Raw genomic sequence first — 17,694 nt, 5'->3', positions numbered from 1 at the left:
CCAATCTAAGTCTGACTAGATCTGACCAATCTACGTCTAAGACTAGATGTGACCAATCTACGTCCAAGACTAGATGTGACCAATCTACGTCCAAGACTAAATCTGACCAATCTAAGTCTAAGACTAGATCAGACTAATCTAGGTCTAAAACTAGATCTGATTTCAAATTCGGCCTGGAATTGACTGTCAATGAGTCTGGTTTTAGTCAAACCTTTAGTCCTAAACTGATTAGGCTCAAGACCCACAACTGAAGCAGTAGAAAACGGGTAGAAGTCTATCCAGAGACCTTGAAATAACCTTTTTAGGTGATGCAAACTCAAAATGTGTGCACATTTACTGAATTAATGTCTGTTTTTTAATGAAGCTTTTGCAGAGAATTTAAGTCTAAGACTAGATGTGACCAATCTAAGTCTAAAACTAGATGTGACCAATCTAAGTCTAAGACTAGATCTAACCAATCTAAGTCTAAGACTAGATCTGGCCAATCTAAGTCGGACTAGATCTGACCAATCTACGTCTAAGACTAGATGTGACCAATCTACGTCCAACACTAGATCCGACCAATCTAAGTTTAAGACTAGATCAGACTAATCTAAGTCTAAAACTAGATCTGATTTCAAATTCGGCTTGGAATTGACTGTCAATGAGTCTGGTTTTAGTCAAACCTTTAGTCCTAAACTGATTAGGCTCAAGACCCACAACTGAAGCAGTAGAAAACAGGTAGAAGTCTATCCAGAGACCTTGAAATAACATTTTTAGGTGATGCAAACTCAAAATGTGTGCAAATTTACTGAATTAATGTCTGTTGTTTTATGAAGCTTTTGCAGAGAATTTAAGTCTAAATCTAGATGTGACCAATCTAAGTCTAAAACTAGATGTGACCAATCTAAGTCTAAGACTAGATCTAACCAATCTAAGTCTAAGACTAGATCTGACCAATCTACGTCTAAGACTAGATGTGACCAATCTACGTCCAAGACTAGATCTGACCAATCTACGTCTAAGACTAGATCAGACTAATCTAAGTCTAAAACTAGATCTGATTTCAAATTCGGCCTGGAATTGACTGTCAATGAGTCTGGTTTTAGTCAAACCTTTAGTCCTAAACTGATTAGGCTCAAGACCCACAACTGAAGCAGTAGAAAACGGGTGGAAGTCTATCCAGAGACCTTGAAATAACATTTGTAGGTGATGCAAACTCAAAATGTGTGCTAATTTACTGAATTAATGTCTGTTTTTTAATGAAGCTTTTGCAGAGAATTTAAGTCTAAGACTAGATGTGACCAATCTAAGTCTAAAACTAGATGTGACCAATCGAAGTCTAAGACTAGATCTAACCAATCTAAGTCTAAGACTAGATCTGGCCAATCTAAGTCTGACTAGGGCTGACCAATCTATGTCTAAGACTAGATCAGACTAATATAAGTCTAAAACTAGATCTGATTTCAAATTCGGCTTGGAATTGACTGTCAATGAGTCTGGTTTTAGTCAAACCTTTAGTCCTAAACTGATTAGGCTCAAGACCCACAACTGAAGCAGTAGAAAACGGGTAGAAGTCTATCCAGAGACCTTGAAATAACATTTTTAGGTGATGCAAACTCAAAATGTGTGCACATTTACTGAATTAATGTCTGTTGTTTTATGAAGCTTTTGCAGAGCTGCAGACGGACATCAACGAGTTAACAAGCGACCTGGACCGCGCCGGAATCCCCTACCTGGACTACCGCACTTACGCCATGAGGGTTCTGTTTCCCGGCATCGACGATCACCCTGTGCTCAGAGAGCTGGAGGTGAGAGGAAGCTGCAACATTTCAGTTTGCTAACCTCGGGGCTGTAGGAGGGAGGAGATGGTTTTTGTATGTTTGGTCCCGGCTGTCAAACAGAGCGTTATGAGCAAATGCGAGCTGGATCGCTCCATGCTTTGACTTGGGTCGGTTTCATGTTGCAGCAGCTGGCGGACTTTGCAGCCTGACTGGCGCTCAGCAGTCAGACCAGTCACTGTGACTGCCAATTCATCTCAAAACTTTTTCAGAGAATACTTTTTCAACCTTTTTGGAAAAAGAGCTTGATATAAATTTCCCTGTAATGTCCTGTTTGTGCATTCCCATGGCTCTTCTCGGAAGAACTGAGTTCAGTTTAAAAACAATGTAGTTTACCCTATTTAGTCATACCTCTACCTTGTTTTGTTTGATTACTTAACTCAGATGTGTAGGGATCTTCTCTTTTATCCAGGTCTTGTAGTCTCAGGACAATCAATCCATCACACCTGGACTATTTGGTTTGTCTTAGGAGATGTTTAGTCTCTGACCCTAGTAGACTTCATCAGTTCATACTCGTAGATTTAGATTGGTTGGATCTAGTCTTAGACTTAGATTGGTCAGATCTAGTCTTAGATGTGGTTTGGTCACATCTAGTCTTAGACTTAGATTGGTCAAATCTAGACTCAAATCGAGTGTAGTCTAGACAAGTCTTAGACTTTGATTGGTCACATCTAGTTTAGTCTAGACTAGATCTGATGAATCTAAATCTAAGACTAGAGACGAAATCTAGGTCATAGACTTAGATTGGTCAAATATTGTCTAGTCTAGACAAGACTAAATCTTAAACTTCGATTGGTTAGATCTACTCTAGTCAAGTCTAAGACCAGATGAGCCCAATTTAAGTCTAAGACTAGAAGTGCCCAATCTAAGTCTAACACTAGATGTGACCAGTCTAAGTCTAAAACTAGATGTGACCAATCTAAGTCTAAGACTGCATCTAACCAATGTAAGTCTAATACTAGATCTGGCCAATCTAAGTCTGACTAGATCTGACCAATCTACGTCTAAGACTAGATGTGACCAATCTACATCCAAGACTAGATCTGAACAATCTAAGTCTAAGACAAGATGTGACCAATCTAAGTCTAAAACTAGATCTGACCAATCTACGTCAAGACTAGATCAGACCAATCTATGTCTAAGACTAGACCTGACCAATCTAATTCTAAGATTAGATCTAACCAATATAAGTTTAAGACTATATCTAACCAATCTAAGTCTAAGACTAGATCTGACCAATCTAAGTCTAAGTCGAGATCTGACCAATCTACTTCAAGACTAGATCTGACCAATCTAAGTTTAAGACTAGATGTGACCAATCTACGTCCAAGACTAGATCTGACCAATCTACGTCTAAGACTAGATATGACCAATCTAAGTCTACGACTAGATCTGACCAATATACGTCAAGACTAGATCAGACCAATCTAAGTCTAAGACTATATCTAACCAATCTAAGTCTAAGACTAGATCTGACCAATCTAAGTCTAAGTCGAGATCTGACCAATCTACTTCAAGACTAGATCTGACCAATCTAAGTCTAAGACTAGATCTGACCAATCTATGTCTAAGACTAGATGTGACCAATCTACATCCAAGACTAGATCTGACCAATCTAAGTCTAAGACTAGATCAGACTAATCTAAGTCTAAAACTAGTTCTGACCAATCTACGTCTAAGACTAGATATGACCAATCTACGTCCAAGACTAGATCAGTCCAATCTAAGTCTAAGACTAGACCTGACCAATCTAAGTCTAAAACTAGATGTGACCAATCTAAGTCTAAGACTAGATCTAACCAATCTAAGTCTAACACTAGATCTGGCCAACCTAAGTCTGACTAGATCCGACCAATCTACGTCTAAGACTAGATGTGACCAATCTATGTCCAAGACTAGATCTGACCAATCTAAGTCTAAGACTAGATCAGACTAATCTAAGTCTACAACTAGATCTGACCAATCTACGCCTAAGACTAGATATGACCAATCTTAGTCTAAGACTAGACCTGACCAATCTAAGTCTAAGATTAGATCTAACCAATCTAAGTCTAAGACTAGATCTAACCAATCTAAGTCCAAGACTAGGTCTGACCAATCTACGTCTAAGACTAGATATGACCAATCTACGTCCAAGACTAGATCAGTCCAATCTAAGTCTAAGACTAGACCTGACCAATCTAAGTCTAAAACTAGATGTGACCAATCTAAGTCTAAGACTAGATCTAACCAATCTAAGTCTAAGACTAGATTTGGCCAACCTAAGTCTGACTAGATCTGACCAATCTACGTCTAAGACTAGATGTGACCAATCTATGTCCAAGACTAGATCTGACCAATCTAAGTCTAAGACTAGATCAGACTAATCTAAGTCTACAACTAGATCTGACCAATCTACGTCTAAGACTAGATCTGTCCAATCTAAGTCTAAAACTAGTGGTGACCAATCTAAGTTTAAGACTAGATCTAACCAATCTAAGTCTAAGACTAGATGCGACCAATCTAAGTCTGACTAGATCTGACCAATCTACGTCCAAGACTAGATGTGACCAATCTACGTCCAAGACTAGATCTGACCAATCTAAGTCTAAGACTAGATCAGACTAATCTAAGTCTAAAACTAGATCTGACCAATCTACGTCTAAGACTAGATATGACCAATCTAAGACTAGATCTGTCCAATCTAAGTCTAAAACTAGTGGTGACCAATCTAAGTTTAAGACTAGATCTAACCAATCTAAGTCTAAGACTAGATGTGACCAATCTAAGTCTGACTAGATCTGACCAATCTACGTCCAAGACTAGATGTGACCAATCTACGTCCAAGACTAGATCTGACCAATCTAAGTCTAAGACTAGATCAGACTAATCTAAGTCGAAAACTAAATCTGAGCAATCTAAGGCTAAGACTAGATCTGACCAATCTAAGTATAAGACTAGATCTAACCAATCTAAGTCTAAGACTAGATCCGACAAATCTAAACCTGAGACTAAATATGACCAATCTAAGTCCAAGACTATATCTAACTAATCTAAGTCTAAGACTAGATCTAACCAATCTAAGTCTAAGACTAGATCTGACCATAGCTCAGTTGGGAGAGTGGCCGTGCCAGCAACTTGAGGGTTCCAGGTTCGATCTCCGCTTCCGCCATCCTCGTCACTTCCGTTGTGTCCTTGGGCAAGACACTTTACCCACCTGCTCCCAGTGCCACCCACACTGCTTTCAATGTAACTTAGATATTGGCTTTCACTATGTAAAGCGCTTTGAGTCAATAGAGAAAAGCGCTATATAAATATAATTCACTTCACTTCACCAATCCAAGTCTATGAGCATGAACTGATGAAGCCTACTTGGATGAGAGGCGAAACGTCTTCCAAGACAAACCAAACAGTCCAGTTGCAAGCGATTGAAAGCTCTGAGAATATTTAGGATTTTACTGAGATTACAGCTAACCCTTCAAGTATGTCACTTAATTCCAAATAAATTCGAGACTAGACAATAGGAGGGAGTCAAAGGAATAGAAGACTTTGACTGCCTATTGCAGGGGTCGGCAACCCAAAATGTTGAAAGAGCCATATTGGACCAAAAATACAAAAACAAATCTGTCTGGAGCCGCAAAAAATTAAAAGCCATATTACATACAGATAGTGTGTCATGAGATATAAATTGAATCAAGATGACTTAAAGGAAACTAAATTACCTCAAATATAGCTACAAATGAGGCATTATGATGCAATATGTACATATAGCTAGCCTAAATAGCATGTTAGCATCGATTAGCTTGCAGTCATGCAGTGACCAAATATGTCTGATTAGCACTCCACACAAGTCAATAACATCAACAAAACTCACCTTTGTGGATTCATGCACAACGTTAAAAGTTTGGTGGACAAAATGAGACAGAAAAAGAAGTGGTATAAAACACGTCCTGGAAAGTCGGAGAAAGTTGTACATGTAAACAAACTCCGGTGAGTTCAAGGACCGCCAAAATTAGTAGGACAAAACGGCACTCGCCAAATACTCGAATCAGTGAAGCATGTTTAATATAAACAGTGTGCTTTATAGCAATTAGGGAGGTTTGTGTCATGTTTGTCCTCCTACAGAAACCATATTAAAACAAAAACTTTTTTTTTCCCACTCATCTTTTTCCATTTTTCATACATTTTTGAAAAAGCTCCAGAGAGCCACTAGGGCGGCGCTAAAGAGCCGCATGCGGCTCTAGAGCCGCGGGTTGCCGACCCCCGGCCTATTGCAAGATGTTGGTGTGGAGCAATGGGTAAAGGGCTGAATAACAAACTCGAGAGGACAACGGCAATGAAGGAGGTGAAATGTTAGGATTTCATTGTTTGTTGCAGGATGAGCAAAAACTTTCCCGATACACAAAAATCTGTTGAAGAGTGGCGCATGGGCCATGTAAGTAACCTCGAATTAAGGGGCCAAGTGGCACAATAACCTCCCAGATCCAGTAGATAAGTAGTCACCAACCTTTTCGATCCCAAGATCCCTGGTCTCTTATATATATATTTTTAGTTTAGTTTAGTTTTTATTTTGTAAAGACACAGCTTTGTGTCGTTGTTATTGGCTGTTGTCAACATTTGCTCAGGGACAATGACACATGAGTCACAGGCCACAGGTTGGGCACCCCTGCTGTGGAAGCTTGCTGATTATGGCCACTATAGTCTTAGTACTGTAGTGTATTTCTTCATCCTATGTCACATATGGGACACCACTCTCACGACTGTCTTACTTCAGTGCCGGAAGTACAAACCCTGTTTCCATATGAGTTGGGAAATTGTGTTGGATGTAAATATAAACGGAATACAATGATTTGCAAATCCTTTTCAACCCATATTCAATTGAATGCACCACCTACTCAGTGGCCTAGTGGTTAGAGTGTCCGCCCTGTGATCGGTAGGTTGTGAGTTCAAATCCCGGCCGAGTCATACCAAAGACTATAAAAATGGGACCCATTGCCTCCCTGCTTGGCACTCAGCATCAAGGGTTGGAATTGGGGGTTAAATCACCAAAAATGATTCCCGGGCGCGGCCACCGCTGCTGCTCACTGCTCCCCTCACCTCCCAGGGGGTGATCAAGGGTGATGGGTCAAATGCAGAGAATAATTTCACCACACCTAGTGTGTGTGTGACAATCATTGGTACTTTAACTTTAACTTTAAAGACAAGATATTTTATGTTCAAACTCATAAACTTTATTTTGTTTTTGCAAATAATAATTAACTTAGAATTTCATGGCTGCAAAACGTGCCAAAGTAGTTGGGAAAGGGCATGTTCACCACTGTGTTACATGGCCTTTCCTTTTAACAACACTCAGTAAACGTTTGGGAACTGAGGAGACACATTTTTTAAGCTTCTCAGGTGGAATTCTTTCCCATTCTTGCTTGATGTACAGCTTAAGTTGTTCAACAGTCCGAGGGTCTCCGTTGTGCTATTTTAGGCTTCATAATGCGCCACACATTTCCAATGGGAGACAGGTCTGGACTACAGGCAGGCCAGTCTAGTACCCGCACTCTTTTACTATGAAGCCACGTTGATGTAACACGTGGCTTGGCATTGTCTTGCTGAAATAAGCAGGGGCGTCCATGGTAACGTTGCTTGGATGGCAACATATGTTGCTCCAAAACCTGTATGTACCTTTCAGCATTAATGGCGCCTTCACAGATGTGTAAGTTACCCATGTCTTGAGCACTAATACACCCCCATACCATCACAGATGCTGGCTTTTCAACTTTGCGCCTTTAACAATCTGGATGGTCCTTTTCCTCTTTGGTCCGGAGGACACGACGTCCACAGTTTCCAAAAACAATTTGAAATGTGGACTCGTCAGACTACAGAACACTTTTCCACTTTGTATCAGTCCATCTTAGATGAGTTTAGGCCCAGCGAAGCCTACAGCGTTTCTGGGTGTTGTTGATAAACGGTTTTCGCCTTGCATAGGAGAGTTTTAACTTGCACTTACAGATGTAGCGACCAACTGTAGTTAATGACAATGGGTTTCTGAAGTGTTCCTGAGCCCATGTGGTGATATCCTTTACACACTGATGTCGCTTGTTGATGCAGTACAGCCTGAGGGATCGAAGGTCACGGGCTTAGCTGCTTACGTGCAGTGATTTCTCCAGATTCTCTGAACCCTTTGATGATATTACGGAGCGTAGATGGTGAAATCCCTAAATTCCTTGCAATAGCTGGTTGAGAAAGGTTGTTCTTAAACTGTTCAACAATTTGCTCACGCATTTGTTGACAAAGTGGTGACCCTCGCCCCATCCTTGTTTGTGAATGACTGAGCATTTCATGGAATCTACTTTTATACCCAATCATGGCACCCACCTGTTCCCAATTTGCCTGCACACCTGTGGGATGTTCCAAATAAGTGTTTGATGAGCATTCCTCAACTTTATCAGTATTTATTGCCACCCTTCCCAACTTCTTTGTCACATGTTGCTGGCATCAAATTCTAAAGTTAATGATTATTTGCAAAAAAACAAATGTTTATCAGTTTGAACATCAAATATGTTGTCTTTGTAGCATATTCAACTGAATATGGGTTGAAAATGATTCGCAAATCATTGTATTCCGTTTATATTTACATCTAACACAATTTCCCAACTTATATGGAAACGGGGTTTGTAGTAAAATCAGCTGTTCACCTGGTGGGTTTTTACCTGTTTGAGAAAGAAGGGAGAAACGGGAAGGTACTTCTTCAGCTGCTGCCTTTTTTCATCATATCTTACTGCCTTAGCACATGTCAATGTTTAGTTTTGTATAAAAAATTACAAACCCCGTTTCCATATGAGTTGGGAAATTGTGTTAGATGTAAATATAAACGGAATACAATGATTTGCGAATCATTTTCAACCCATATTCAGTTGAATATGCTACAAAGACAACATATTTGATGTACAAACTCATAAACATTTTTTTTGCAAATAATCATTAACTTTAGAATTTGATGCCAGCAACACGTGACAAAGAAGTTGGGAAAGGAGGCAATAAATACTGATAAAGTTGAGGAATGCTCATCAAACACTTATTTGGAACATCCCACAGGTGTGTAGGCTAATTGGGAACAGGTGGGTACCATGATTGGGTATAAAAACAGCTTCCCAAAAAATGCTCAGTCTTTCACAAGAAAGGATGGGGCGAGGTACACCCCTTTGTCCACAACTGTGTGAGCAAATAGTCAAACAGTTTAAGAACAACGTTTCTCAAAGTGCAATTGCAAGAAATTTAGGGATTTCAACATCTACGGTCCATAATATCATCAAAAGGTTCAGAGAATCTGGAGAAATCACTCCACGTAAGCTCATGGCCGGAAACCAACATTGAATGACCGTGACGTTCGATCCCTCGGACGGCACTGTATCAAAAACCGACATCAATCTCTAAAGGATATCACCACATGGGCTCAGGAACACTTCAGAAAACCACTGTCACTAAATACAGTTGGTCGCTACATCTGTAAGTGCAAGTTAAAGCTCTACTATGCAAAGCGAAAGCCATTTATCAACAACATCCAGAAACGCCGCCGGCTTCTCTGGGCCCGAGATCATCTAAGATGGACTCATGCAAAGTGGAAAAGTGTTCTGTGGTCTGACGAGTCCACATCTCAAATTGTTTTTGGAAATATTCGACATCGTGTCATCCGGACCAAAGCGGAAGCAAACCATTCAGACTGTTATCGACGCAAAGTTCAAAAGCCAGCATCTGTGATGGTATGGGGGTGCATTAGTGCCCAAGGCATGGGTAACTTACACATCTGTGAAGGCACCATTAATGCTGAAAGGTACATACAGGTTTTAGAACAACATATGCTGCCATCTAAGCGCCGTCTTTTTCATGGACGCCCCTGCTTATTTCAGCAAGACAATGCCAAGCCACATTCAGCACGTGTTACAACAGTGTGGCTTCTTAAAAAAAGAGTGCGGGTACTTTCCTGGCCTGCCTGCAGTCCAGACCTGTCTCCCATCGAAAATGTGTGGCGCATTATGAAGCGTAAAATACGACAGCGGAGACCCCGGACTGTTGAACGACTGAAGCTCTACATAAAACAAGAATGGGAAAGAATTCCACTTTCAAAGCTTCAACAATTAGTTTCCTCAGTTCCCAACCTTTTTTTGAGTGTTGTTAAAAGAAAAGGTGATGTAAGACAGTGGTGAACATGCCCTTTCCCAACTACTTTGGCATGTGTTGTAGTCATGAAATCCTATGTTAATTATTATTTGCAAAACAAAAATTTGAACATCAAATATCTTGTCTTTGTAGTGCATTCAATTGAATATGGGTTGAAAAGGATTTGCAAATCATTATATTCCATTTATATTTACATCTAACACAATTTCCCAACTCATATGGAAACGGGGTTTGTAAAACAAGCACATTGTTTTTATTTTTTTTATGCATTATAATTTGTAAACAAATGCTAGCAAAAGTCAGCTTACAAAGGAGCCTATGCAAGTCGCAATATTCCATCTATAAAGCAATGTTCACAGATTCTAGCAATTTGGCTTGTCAGCTTCCTGTCGCAGACGAGCGATGATGGTCGTAGTTGAGGGAAGAGTTGTTTGATGCTAGTAGGGCTGCAACGATTAGTCGACACATTTTGACAATAAAATTTGTCGCCAACAATTATATTTGTCGACAATAGTCATCACTTGTGTTTTTCTGGCCGGAAATGGGTCACTCGCAAAAACATGTTTCAAAAATGTCCCGCTTTTCCCGAAATTGTCAAATTTCCATGAAATTGCCATTGAATGAATGGGACCGTTTTCAAAGTTCCACAATTCCCACATGTTTAATCCGATTCAAACAGTTCCAACTTCCAAATATTCAGCCTGTTCAAAATTGTGTGCTGTATTTCAACAATTAAAAAACTTCCAAGAATTCCCAGTTTTCAGGGACATTTTCCCCATTCAAAATGAATTGTCCATTTTTTAAACTTCCACAATTCGCACATTTTTCAACCTATTCAAACCATTCCAACGTCAAAACATTCCACTCGTCCAACTAACACTTTCCCAAGTTCCAAACCAAATCGTTTTTTTTTTTTTTTATTCAAACTCTTGAACATTCAAACCATTCCAACATTCAAACTATTCTTACATTCATACTACAATTTGTCAGCAGTTCAGTTCATTGGAGCATTCACATGCTCGTCTAGTGTCATATTAATACAAATTTTTCCTGATATTTTCACTACGATTCCAAAGATCGACTGGTGGATCGCAATAGAAAGGTTGGCGACACCTGCAGTAGATGAAGCTATAGTGGAAAAACATTAAGTGTGGCAGCGGGCACCAACTTTGTAATTATAATACAAGCATGTTTAACACATATAGTTAATATTGTTAATAAGTTAAAGGTGTTTAAAGATAATGCAAACATGTTTAACACACATAGTTACTATCGTTAACAAGTTAAAGATGTTTAGTGATAATGGAGGCATGTTTAACACATATAGTTAATATTGTTAATACATTAAAGGTGTTTAATGATAATACAAGAATGTTTAACACATAGTTAATATTGTTAACAAGTTAAAGGTGTTTAAAGATAATACAAGCATGTTTAACACTTATAGTTAATATTGCTAATAAGTTAAAGGTGTTTAAAGATAATACAAGCATGTTTAACACATATAGTTAATATTGTTAATAAGTTAAAAGTGTTTAGAGATAATACAAGCATGTTTAACACATATAGTTAATATTGTTAATAAGTTAAAAGTGTTTAAAGATAATACAAGCATGTTTAACACATATAGATTTCTTTCTTTCATGAAGACAAGAATATAAGTTGGTGTATTACCTGATTCTGATGACTTGCATTGATTGGAATAGTGTTGCTGATAAGGTCCGCATTTTCGAATGGAGGAGAAAAAAAGTCCTCCTTTCTGTCCAATACCACATGAAAGTGGTTGGTTTTTGGCATCTTATTTATCCAGCTTCCGTACTCCTTTGTATACACTTTACAAGAAATACATTGTTGGCAAACTCCGTAGCTTGCTAGCTTGTGCACGCCAGCTTTCTGAGACTCTTATTTTGGTAGCGCAGGGAGGATGAAGCAGCGCTTTTATTGTGCAACTGTGCAGTCGGTCTTTGGAGTTTTGACGACAGGTACGGCGCCAGAGTCTGTTGAAATAAAGTGTTTCTCGCCTTCCTGTCGGTAATTTTAATGAGCTGGCAGCAGCCAGCGTCATCTCAGAAGACCCTCGGGTGCCGTGAATGTCAATCAAGTGACGAAAGTGACATCATAGTGAAGATTTATGATCGCTCATTTTTAGGACTATTTTTTAATGCCTGGCTGGTGATCGACTGACAAAAACCGCCGAGATCGACCGGTAGCTTGCGATCGACGTAATGAGCACCCCTGGGTTAGTTACTGAAAACCAGTAACTAGTTACAGTTACTTTATTTCAAAAGTAACTCAGTTACTTACACCAAAAAGTAATGTTACTGTGAAAAGTAACTATTTAGTTACTTTTTTTTTTCTTTCTTTTTTTTTTTTTTTAAAGCCCCCATTAATGCCCTTTTAGCCTTCATTTCAGTACTGTTGTTGCACTGGAGAATAATACAATCTGTTGATCAACTTGACATGCATTTGCATCACTGAACTCTGCTAAGCAATGTGGTCTACATACAACACACCAAGACAAAGATGTGTTTCAAAGGGCCAATTTATTTCAGACCAGAACAAATTGACAAAACTATTTTAAATAGCTGCAACATAACATACATAAGTAACAAACCGCATAATAACAACATAGCTGTAAAGCTGGCTTCACCCAAGGAAGGCACACATGACATACACAAAGCCTAACCAGGTGCTTTTTTCTCTCAAGGAATTGTGAAATAAAATCATGTCTGTACAGATCAACACTGTACTGAAGCCCAGAACACTCTACGCATTTCCCCGGTTTTAGTTTAGAGATAAGGAAAGATAGGCCTGTCCCACTAAGATCCCTCTTTGTGAACTTTATAGTCTATACATTTAGAGTGATGTGATATTCAAACACCCAAGAAGTCTAGAATGAAAGAGCAACAGTATATAAGAGAATTGACAAGAGTGTGTACCTTCAGTGATGAATGATGAGCAGAGGCAGAGTTTGGAGTGTTTTCTTTAGCTCACTTTCCATGTTTATGTCCTCACTGTCCAGGTACGTGAAAATGTTTTCCGTGCCATTTGCTGTTTGACGCCCGCTATCATGCTAATTAGCTGCCTGAAAGCGGGTGACCTTACTGTAGAAATAGCCTGCATGTCTTCTAGCACATATGCTGCAATGTCTCTATCGATATTGTCCTGGATAGCAGTCCCTCCGTTAAAATCCTTAAGTGGTGGTGGAGGTGAAGTGGTATGGAGTCTGTGTCTCTCTCTTTACTAGCTTCGTCGAAGCATGTTGCTTTTGTAACTGTTTCAGCAGATTTGAATTGCTGTTTTGTGCAGTAGATGGGATCTTTGATCCAAGACACAACTTACATTTAACTAAAATGTTCTGAGCTAGGCTCCAGCGACCCCCCGCGACCTCAAAAGGGACAAGCAGTAGAAAGTGGATGGATGGATGGTTCTTTTCTTTGTGCTCAACAAAAGAAAAGTAAATGGTAAATGGTAAATGGGTTATACTTGTATAGCGCTTTTCTACCTTCAAGGTACTCAAAGCGCTTTGACACTATTTCGACATTCACCCATTCACACACACATTCACACACTGATGGCGGGAGCTGCCATGCAAGGCCCTAACCACGACCCATCAGGAGCAAGGGTGAAGTGTCTTGCTCAAGGACACAAGGGACGTGACGAGGTTGGTAGAAGGTGGGGATTGAACCAGGAACCCTCAGGTTGCTGGCACAGCCACTCTGCCAACTGCGCCACACCGTCCCTAAAGTAGTGAGAATATCTCCATGTTAAGAAACTCGACTGCGGCTCCGCCATGATGTCTTGTTGTTAGTAAACACAGACACGCCCCCCCACACCCAGACACACACAGAGCGCGCCTTTTCTCTCCTTTGTGACACAAGAAGATTCAGAAGGACGACACTGCAACTTTCCAATAAAACACACTCAGATCTTCTGTTTCTAGTCGATACTAAAAAAAAAATAACGTAAAATAACGCAGTAACGCATCATGTAGTAACGGTAACTGAGTTACTGAATATAAAAAATAACGCGTTAGACCCAACACTGTTTATCAGTCAAAGAAGTCAGAAGTGTTGATTGCTGAGCCTTGGAGGAGGTAAGGAAGGACTGCACATAATACTTTGTTCCAACTCCCTAGTTTAGAATGCAAAATATGAGTTTTGAGGCAAAATGACGCATCGTTAGACTGCAAACATCTCCATTTTAGCTGATGACTAAGCACCAGTTTTTACATGATCATGCAATCTGTTCCTAATCCAGAAAGAAAAGGCTTTCCCGTATGAATTAAAGGCTTTTCACGTCTGCTGTTCCCTCGCTAACACAGCCATGCACTTGTATCTAAGGAAGGCCTTGGGATTATGCGTGCAGGTGCCGGGCTGCGGACAAGCGAGTGTGGAGAAAGCCTTGAAACAGTTTGCACAGCTGCTGAACAACAAGGTGTTCCTGCTGACCTTCATCCGCACGCTGGAGTCGCAGCGCTCCTTCTCCATGCGGGACCGCGGCTACGTGGCCTCGCTCATCATGACGGCTCTGCAGGGGAGGCTGGAGTACGCCACGGACATCCTCAAGCACCTGCTCTCAGACCTGATTGAACGCAACCTGGAGAGCAAGAACCACCCCAAACTACTCCTACGAAGGTAAAGTGCTGTGCTCCACTGAGCGGAAACTGAATTAGCGATACTAAAAGGGGGTACATTTACGCATGAAACCTTGTCTGCTTCAAAGTCAAGTAAAACAAAGAGATTAAAAATATTAGCCTTTTTGTGGCCAAAAATCTAGCATTTATGTAGGAATTTAGATCAGAGGTCCCCAAACTTTTGGACTCATGGTCCTTATTAGGTTAAACAATTTGACTGGGTTATCTTATTTGTATATGCATATGTAGATATGCATATATATATATATATATATATATGTATAGATCCTGAGCCCAGGATTGAACTCAGGACCTTCGTATTGTGAGGCACATGCACTAACCCCTGTTCCACCATGCTGCCAATATATATATATATATATATATATATATATATATATATATATATATATATACATATATATATATATATATATATATATATATATATATATAGATATAGATATGTATATCTATATCTATATCTATATATATATATATATATGTAAAGCGAAACCGACGAAAACGACACGACAGCCAGCGACACGGGAGAAAGCGAGGACGAATTCGGCGATCGCCTTCTAACCAACGATTGGTATGTGTTTGTTTGGCATTAAAGGAAACTAACAACTATGAACTAGGTTTACAGCATATGAAATACATTTGGCAACAACATGCACTTTGAGAGTGCAGACAGCCCATTTCAGGCGCGCTAAGAACATATATTTTTCCACGATTTCAGCACTCAGGTTAATGTTGTGTTTTGGACCAGTTGTTCCTCCCAGGGAATTCAAGTCACAAGTCGCTCCCAAGCTCTTTACGACACTTAAAGCTGAGTAGAAAAACCACCAGAGACAGAATAGGTATTTTGTAATATATTTGCAAAGCTTTGCATATATACATTGAGACCAGTCCAGCATAGAACATTCTATCGCGCCGCCAAGATGGTCTGCCCCCCCGACAAACCCCGTCTCCTCTTAAGTCTCTCTTCCTCCCACTCTGGCAGTCATGTCTCTCTAGCCAAAACAAATGCCCATTATCTCTCTTTCTAACATTCCTCATTCAAGGTTAAGCACACAGTTTTGCAGACAACCAAAAGACCAGAATTGGAAGAAAAACACTCGCTGTTTTGTAATATGATTATGAAATAAAAAGAAGTAACACTTAAATTCGGATATATGTAAATATCTGCCTCCGACTTTAACCATACCTAAATAGACACAAAATACTGCATTACACAAGACTACCCGAATGTACTCGAATGATTGAAAAAAATTAATGTTTTTAAGCTAAATTATTGGTAAACACAGTTTATGTATAATAATTTACGTAAAACCGCGAGTAATGAATACAATTTTCATCAATGAATATATTCTGTAGACATACCCTCATCCGCTCTCTTTTCCTGAAAGCTGATCCGTCCAGTTTTGGAGTTGATGTCAGCATCTGCTTTGAGTGTCGCAGGATATCCACACATTCTTGCCATCTCTGTCGTAGCATAGCTTTCGTCGGTAAAGTGTGCGGAACAAACGACTGACCATTTCGTCGGCTTTCCCCACAGCCTCGTATTTTGAACAAATTTCGTCCAATTTCTTGCCACTTTCGCCTCTTTGGGCCACTGGTGCAACTTGAATCCGTCCCTGTTCGTGTTGTTACACCCTCCGACAACACACCGACGAAAGTGAGAAAATGGCGTGACGTCATCGCTCCGAGAGCGAATAATAGAAAGGCGTTTAATTCGCCAAGATTCACCCATTTAGAGTTTGGAAATCGGTTAAAAAAATATATGGTCTTTTTTCTGCAACATCAAGGTATATATTGACGCTTACATAGGTCTGGTGATAATGTTCCCCTTTAAGGCCCGCTTGCCTGCGTTCTCGGTGTCAAACCGGAGACGCCTGAGCAGACAGGTGAATGACAGCGAGGGAAAGGAGTCAGGGCAGACCGGGACACGAGCAGAACCTAATGGAGGAGAGCAAGTACGGAGTCCTTGTCAGTCTCACTCATCTTCTGTGTGCCACTCATGAAATATTCCTCCCTTTCGTCCGCCACCACCTTTTCTCTCTCGCTTCTTTGCCCGTCTCCGGATTGTTTTCCCCTCCTGGCTCGTTTCTTCACCACAGGGGGCTCCGTCACGCCGACGAGGAGCTCATTAAAGACGAGTAAACACGCCATGTGGAGACATCTGGACACGTGTCCCACCACGCCGCCGTCGCTCGCGCACAAAGAAATGTGAAGCACTCTCGCTCTTTGGAGCAGCCGAGACAGGAAGCTCACGTCGTGTCTTTAGGCTCCACTTCCTGAATTATGGAAGAAGAATTTAGGGGCACTCAAGTTATGTCTTCCGCTAACAAATGAACCCCCCCCCCCCCGCCCCTCTTCTTGTCCTCCAGAACAGAGTCGGTGGCGGAGAAGATGCTGACTAATTGGTTTGCCTTCCTGCTCCACAAATTTCTCAAGGTAAACAAAAATGTTCACAAGCAAGCAGCACAATGTTTGCATTTCACTCGACAGAAGTTGAGTCATTTTTTCGTCCCACAATTGGGAAATTCTGTGATTGCAGTGCATATGTTACATCAAGTAAAAAAGTGGGAAACTCAAATGAATAATGATAGTACCACCTGTGCACATATGTTCTGTATATACTAGGGATGTCCCGATCCGATATTTGGATCGGATCGGCTGCCGATATTTGCCAAAAATTGCGTATCGGCAAGACATGGGAAAATGCCGATCTAGATCCAGTTTTAAAAAAAACTCCAGTCCGTGTTTTCCAACGCACCGATTTAAATAATACATTCCACATTTCTGCTGCTCCGTAATCGCCGTTCCGCATTTTCCAGCACACCTTCAACACATCCACAATTCTCACGCAGTTGCTTTTAGCTGCTGGCATTACACGACAGGCTCTTCTCACTCTTTCCTGTGTCTCCCTCTCACAGACAGCGAGCGCACCTTCTTACACACGTCACATACTGTCACGTCATACGTCACATACGTATACGTCCTCTCCCAGCAGAGAGCGAGGTAGCGGCATGGCTAACGTTAGCTGTGATGCTAGCGCAGCCGCTAAGGTGCGCGCCTGCTCAAGCG

At 40.5% G+C, this 17,694-nt stretch overlaps 1 protein-coding gene across 1 annotated transcript in view; it reads left to right on the top strand.

Annotated features, from left to right (window-relative positions):
• LOC133583694 (plexin-A2-like) overlaps positions 1–17,694 on the top strand; it is a 452,088-nt gene that overhangs the window by 350,123 nt on the left and 84,271 nt on the right. Inside the window, exons 21-23 of the mRNA XM_061937663.2 lie at positions 1,648–1,790; positions 14,337–14,605; positions 16,995–17,061. Coding sequence (XP_061793647.1) covers positions 1,648–1,790; positions 14,337–14,605; positions 16,995–17,061 — 479 coding nt within the window. The remainder of the gene's footprint in view (positions 1–1,647; positions 1,791–14,336; positions 14,606–16,994; positions 17,062–17,694) is intronic.

This window comes from Nerophis lumbriciformis, linkage group LG03 (assembly GCF_033978685.3).
Source record: "Nerophis lumbriciformis linkage group LG03, RoL_Nlum_v2.1, whole genome shotgun sequence".
Classification (NCBI taxonomy): Eukaryota; Metazoa; Chordata; class Actinopteri; order Syngnathiformes; family Syngnathidae; genus Nerophis; species Nerophis lumbriciformis.
This window is presented reverse-complemented; position numbering and strand designations above follow the sequence as displayed.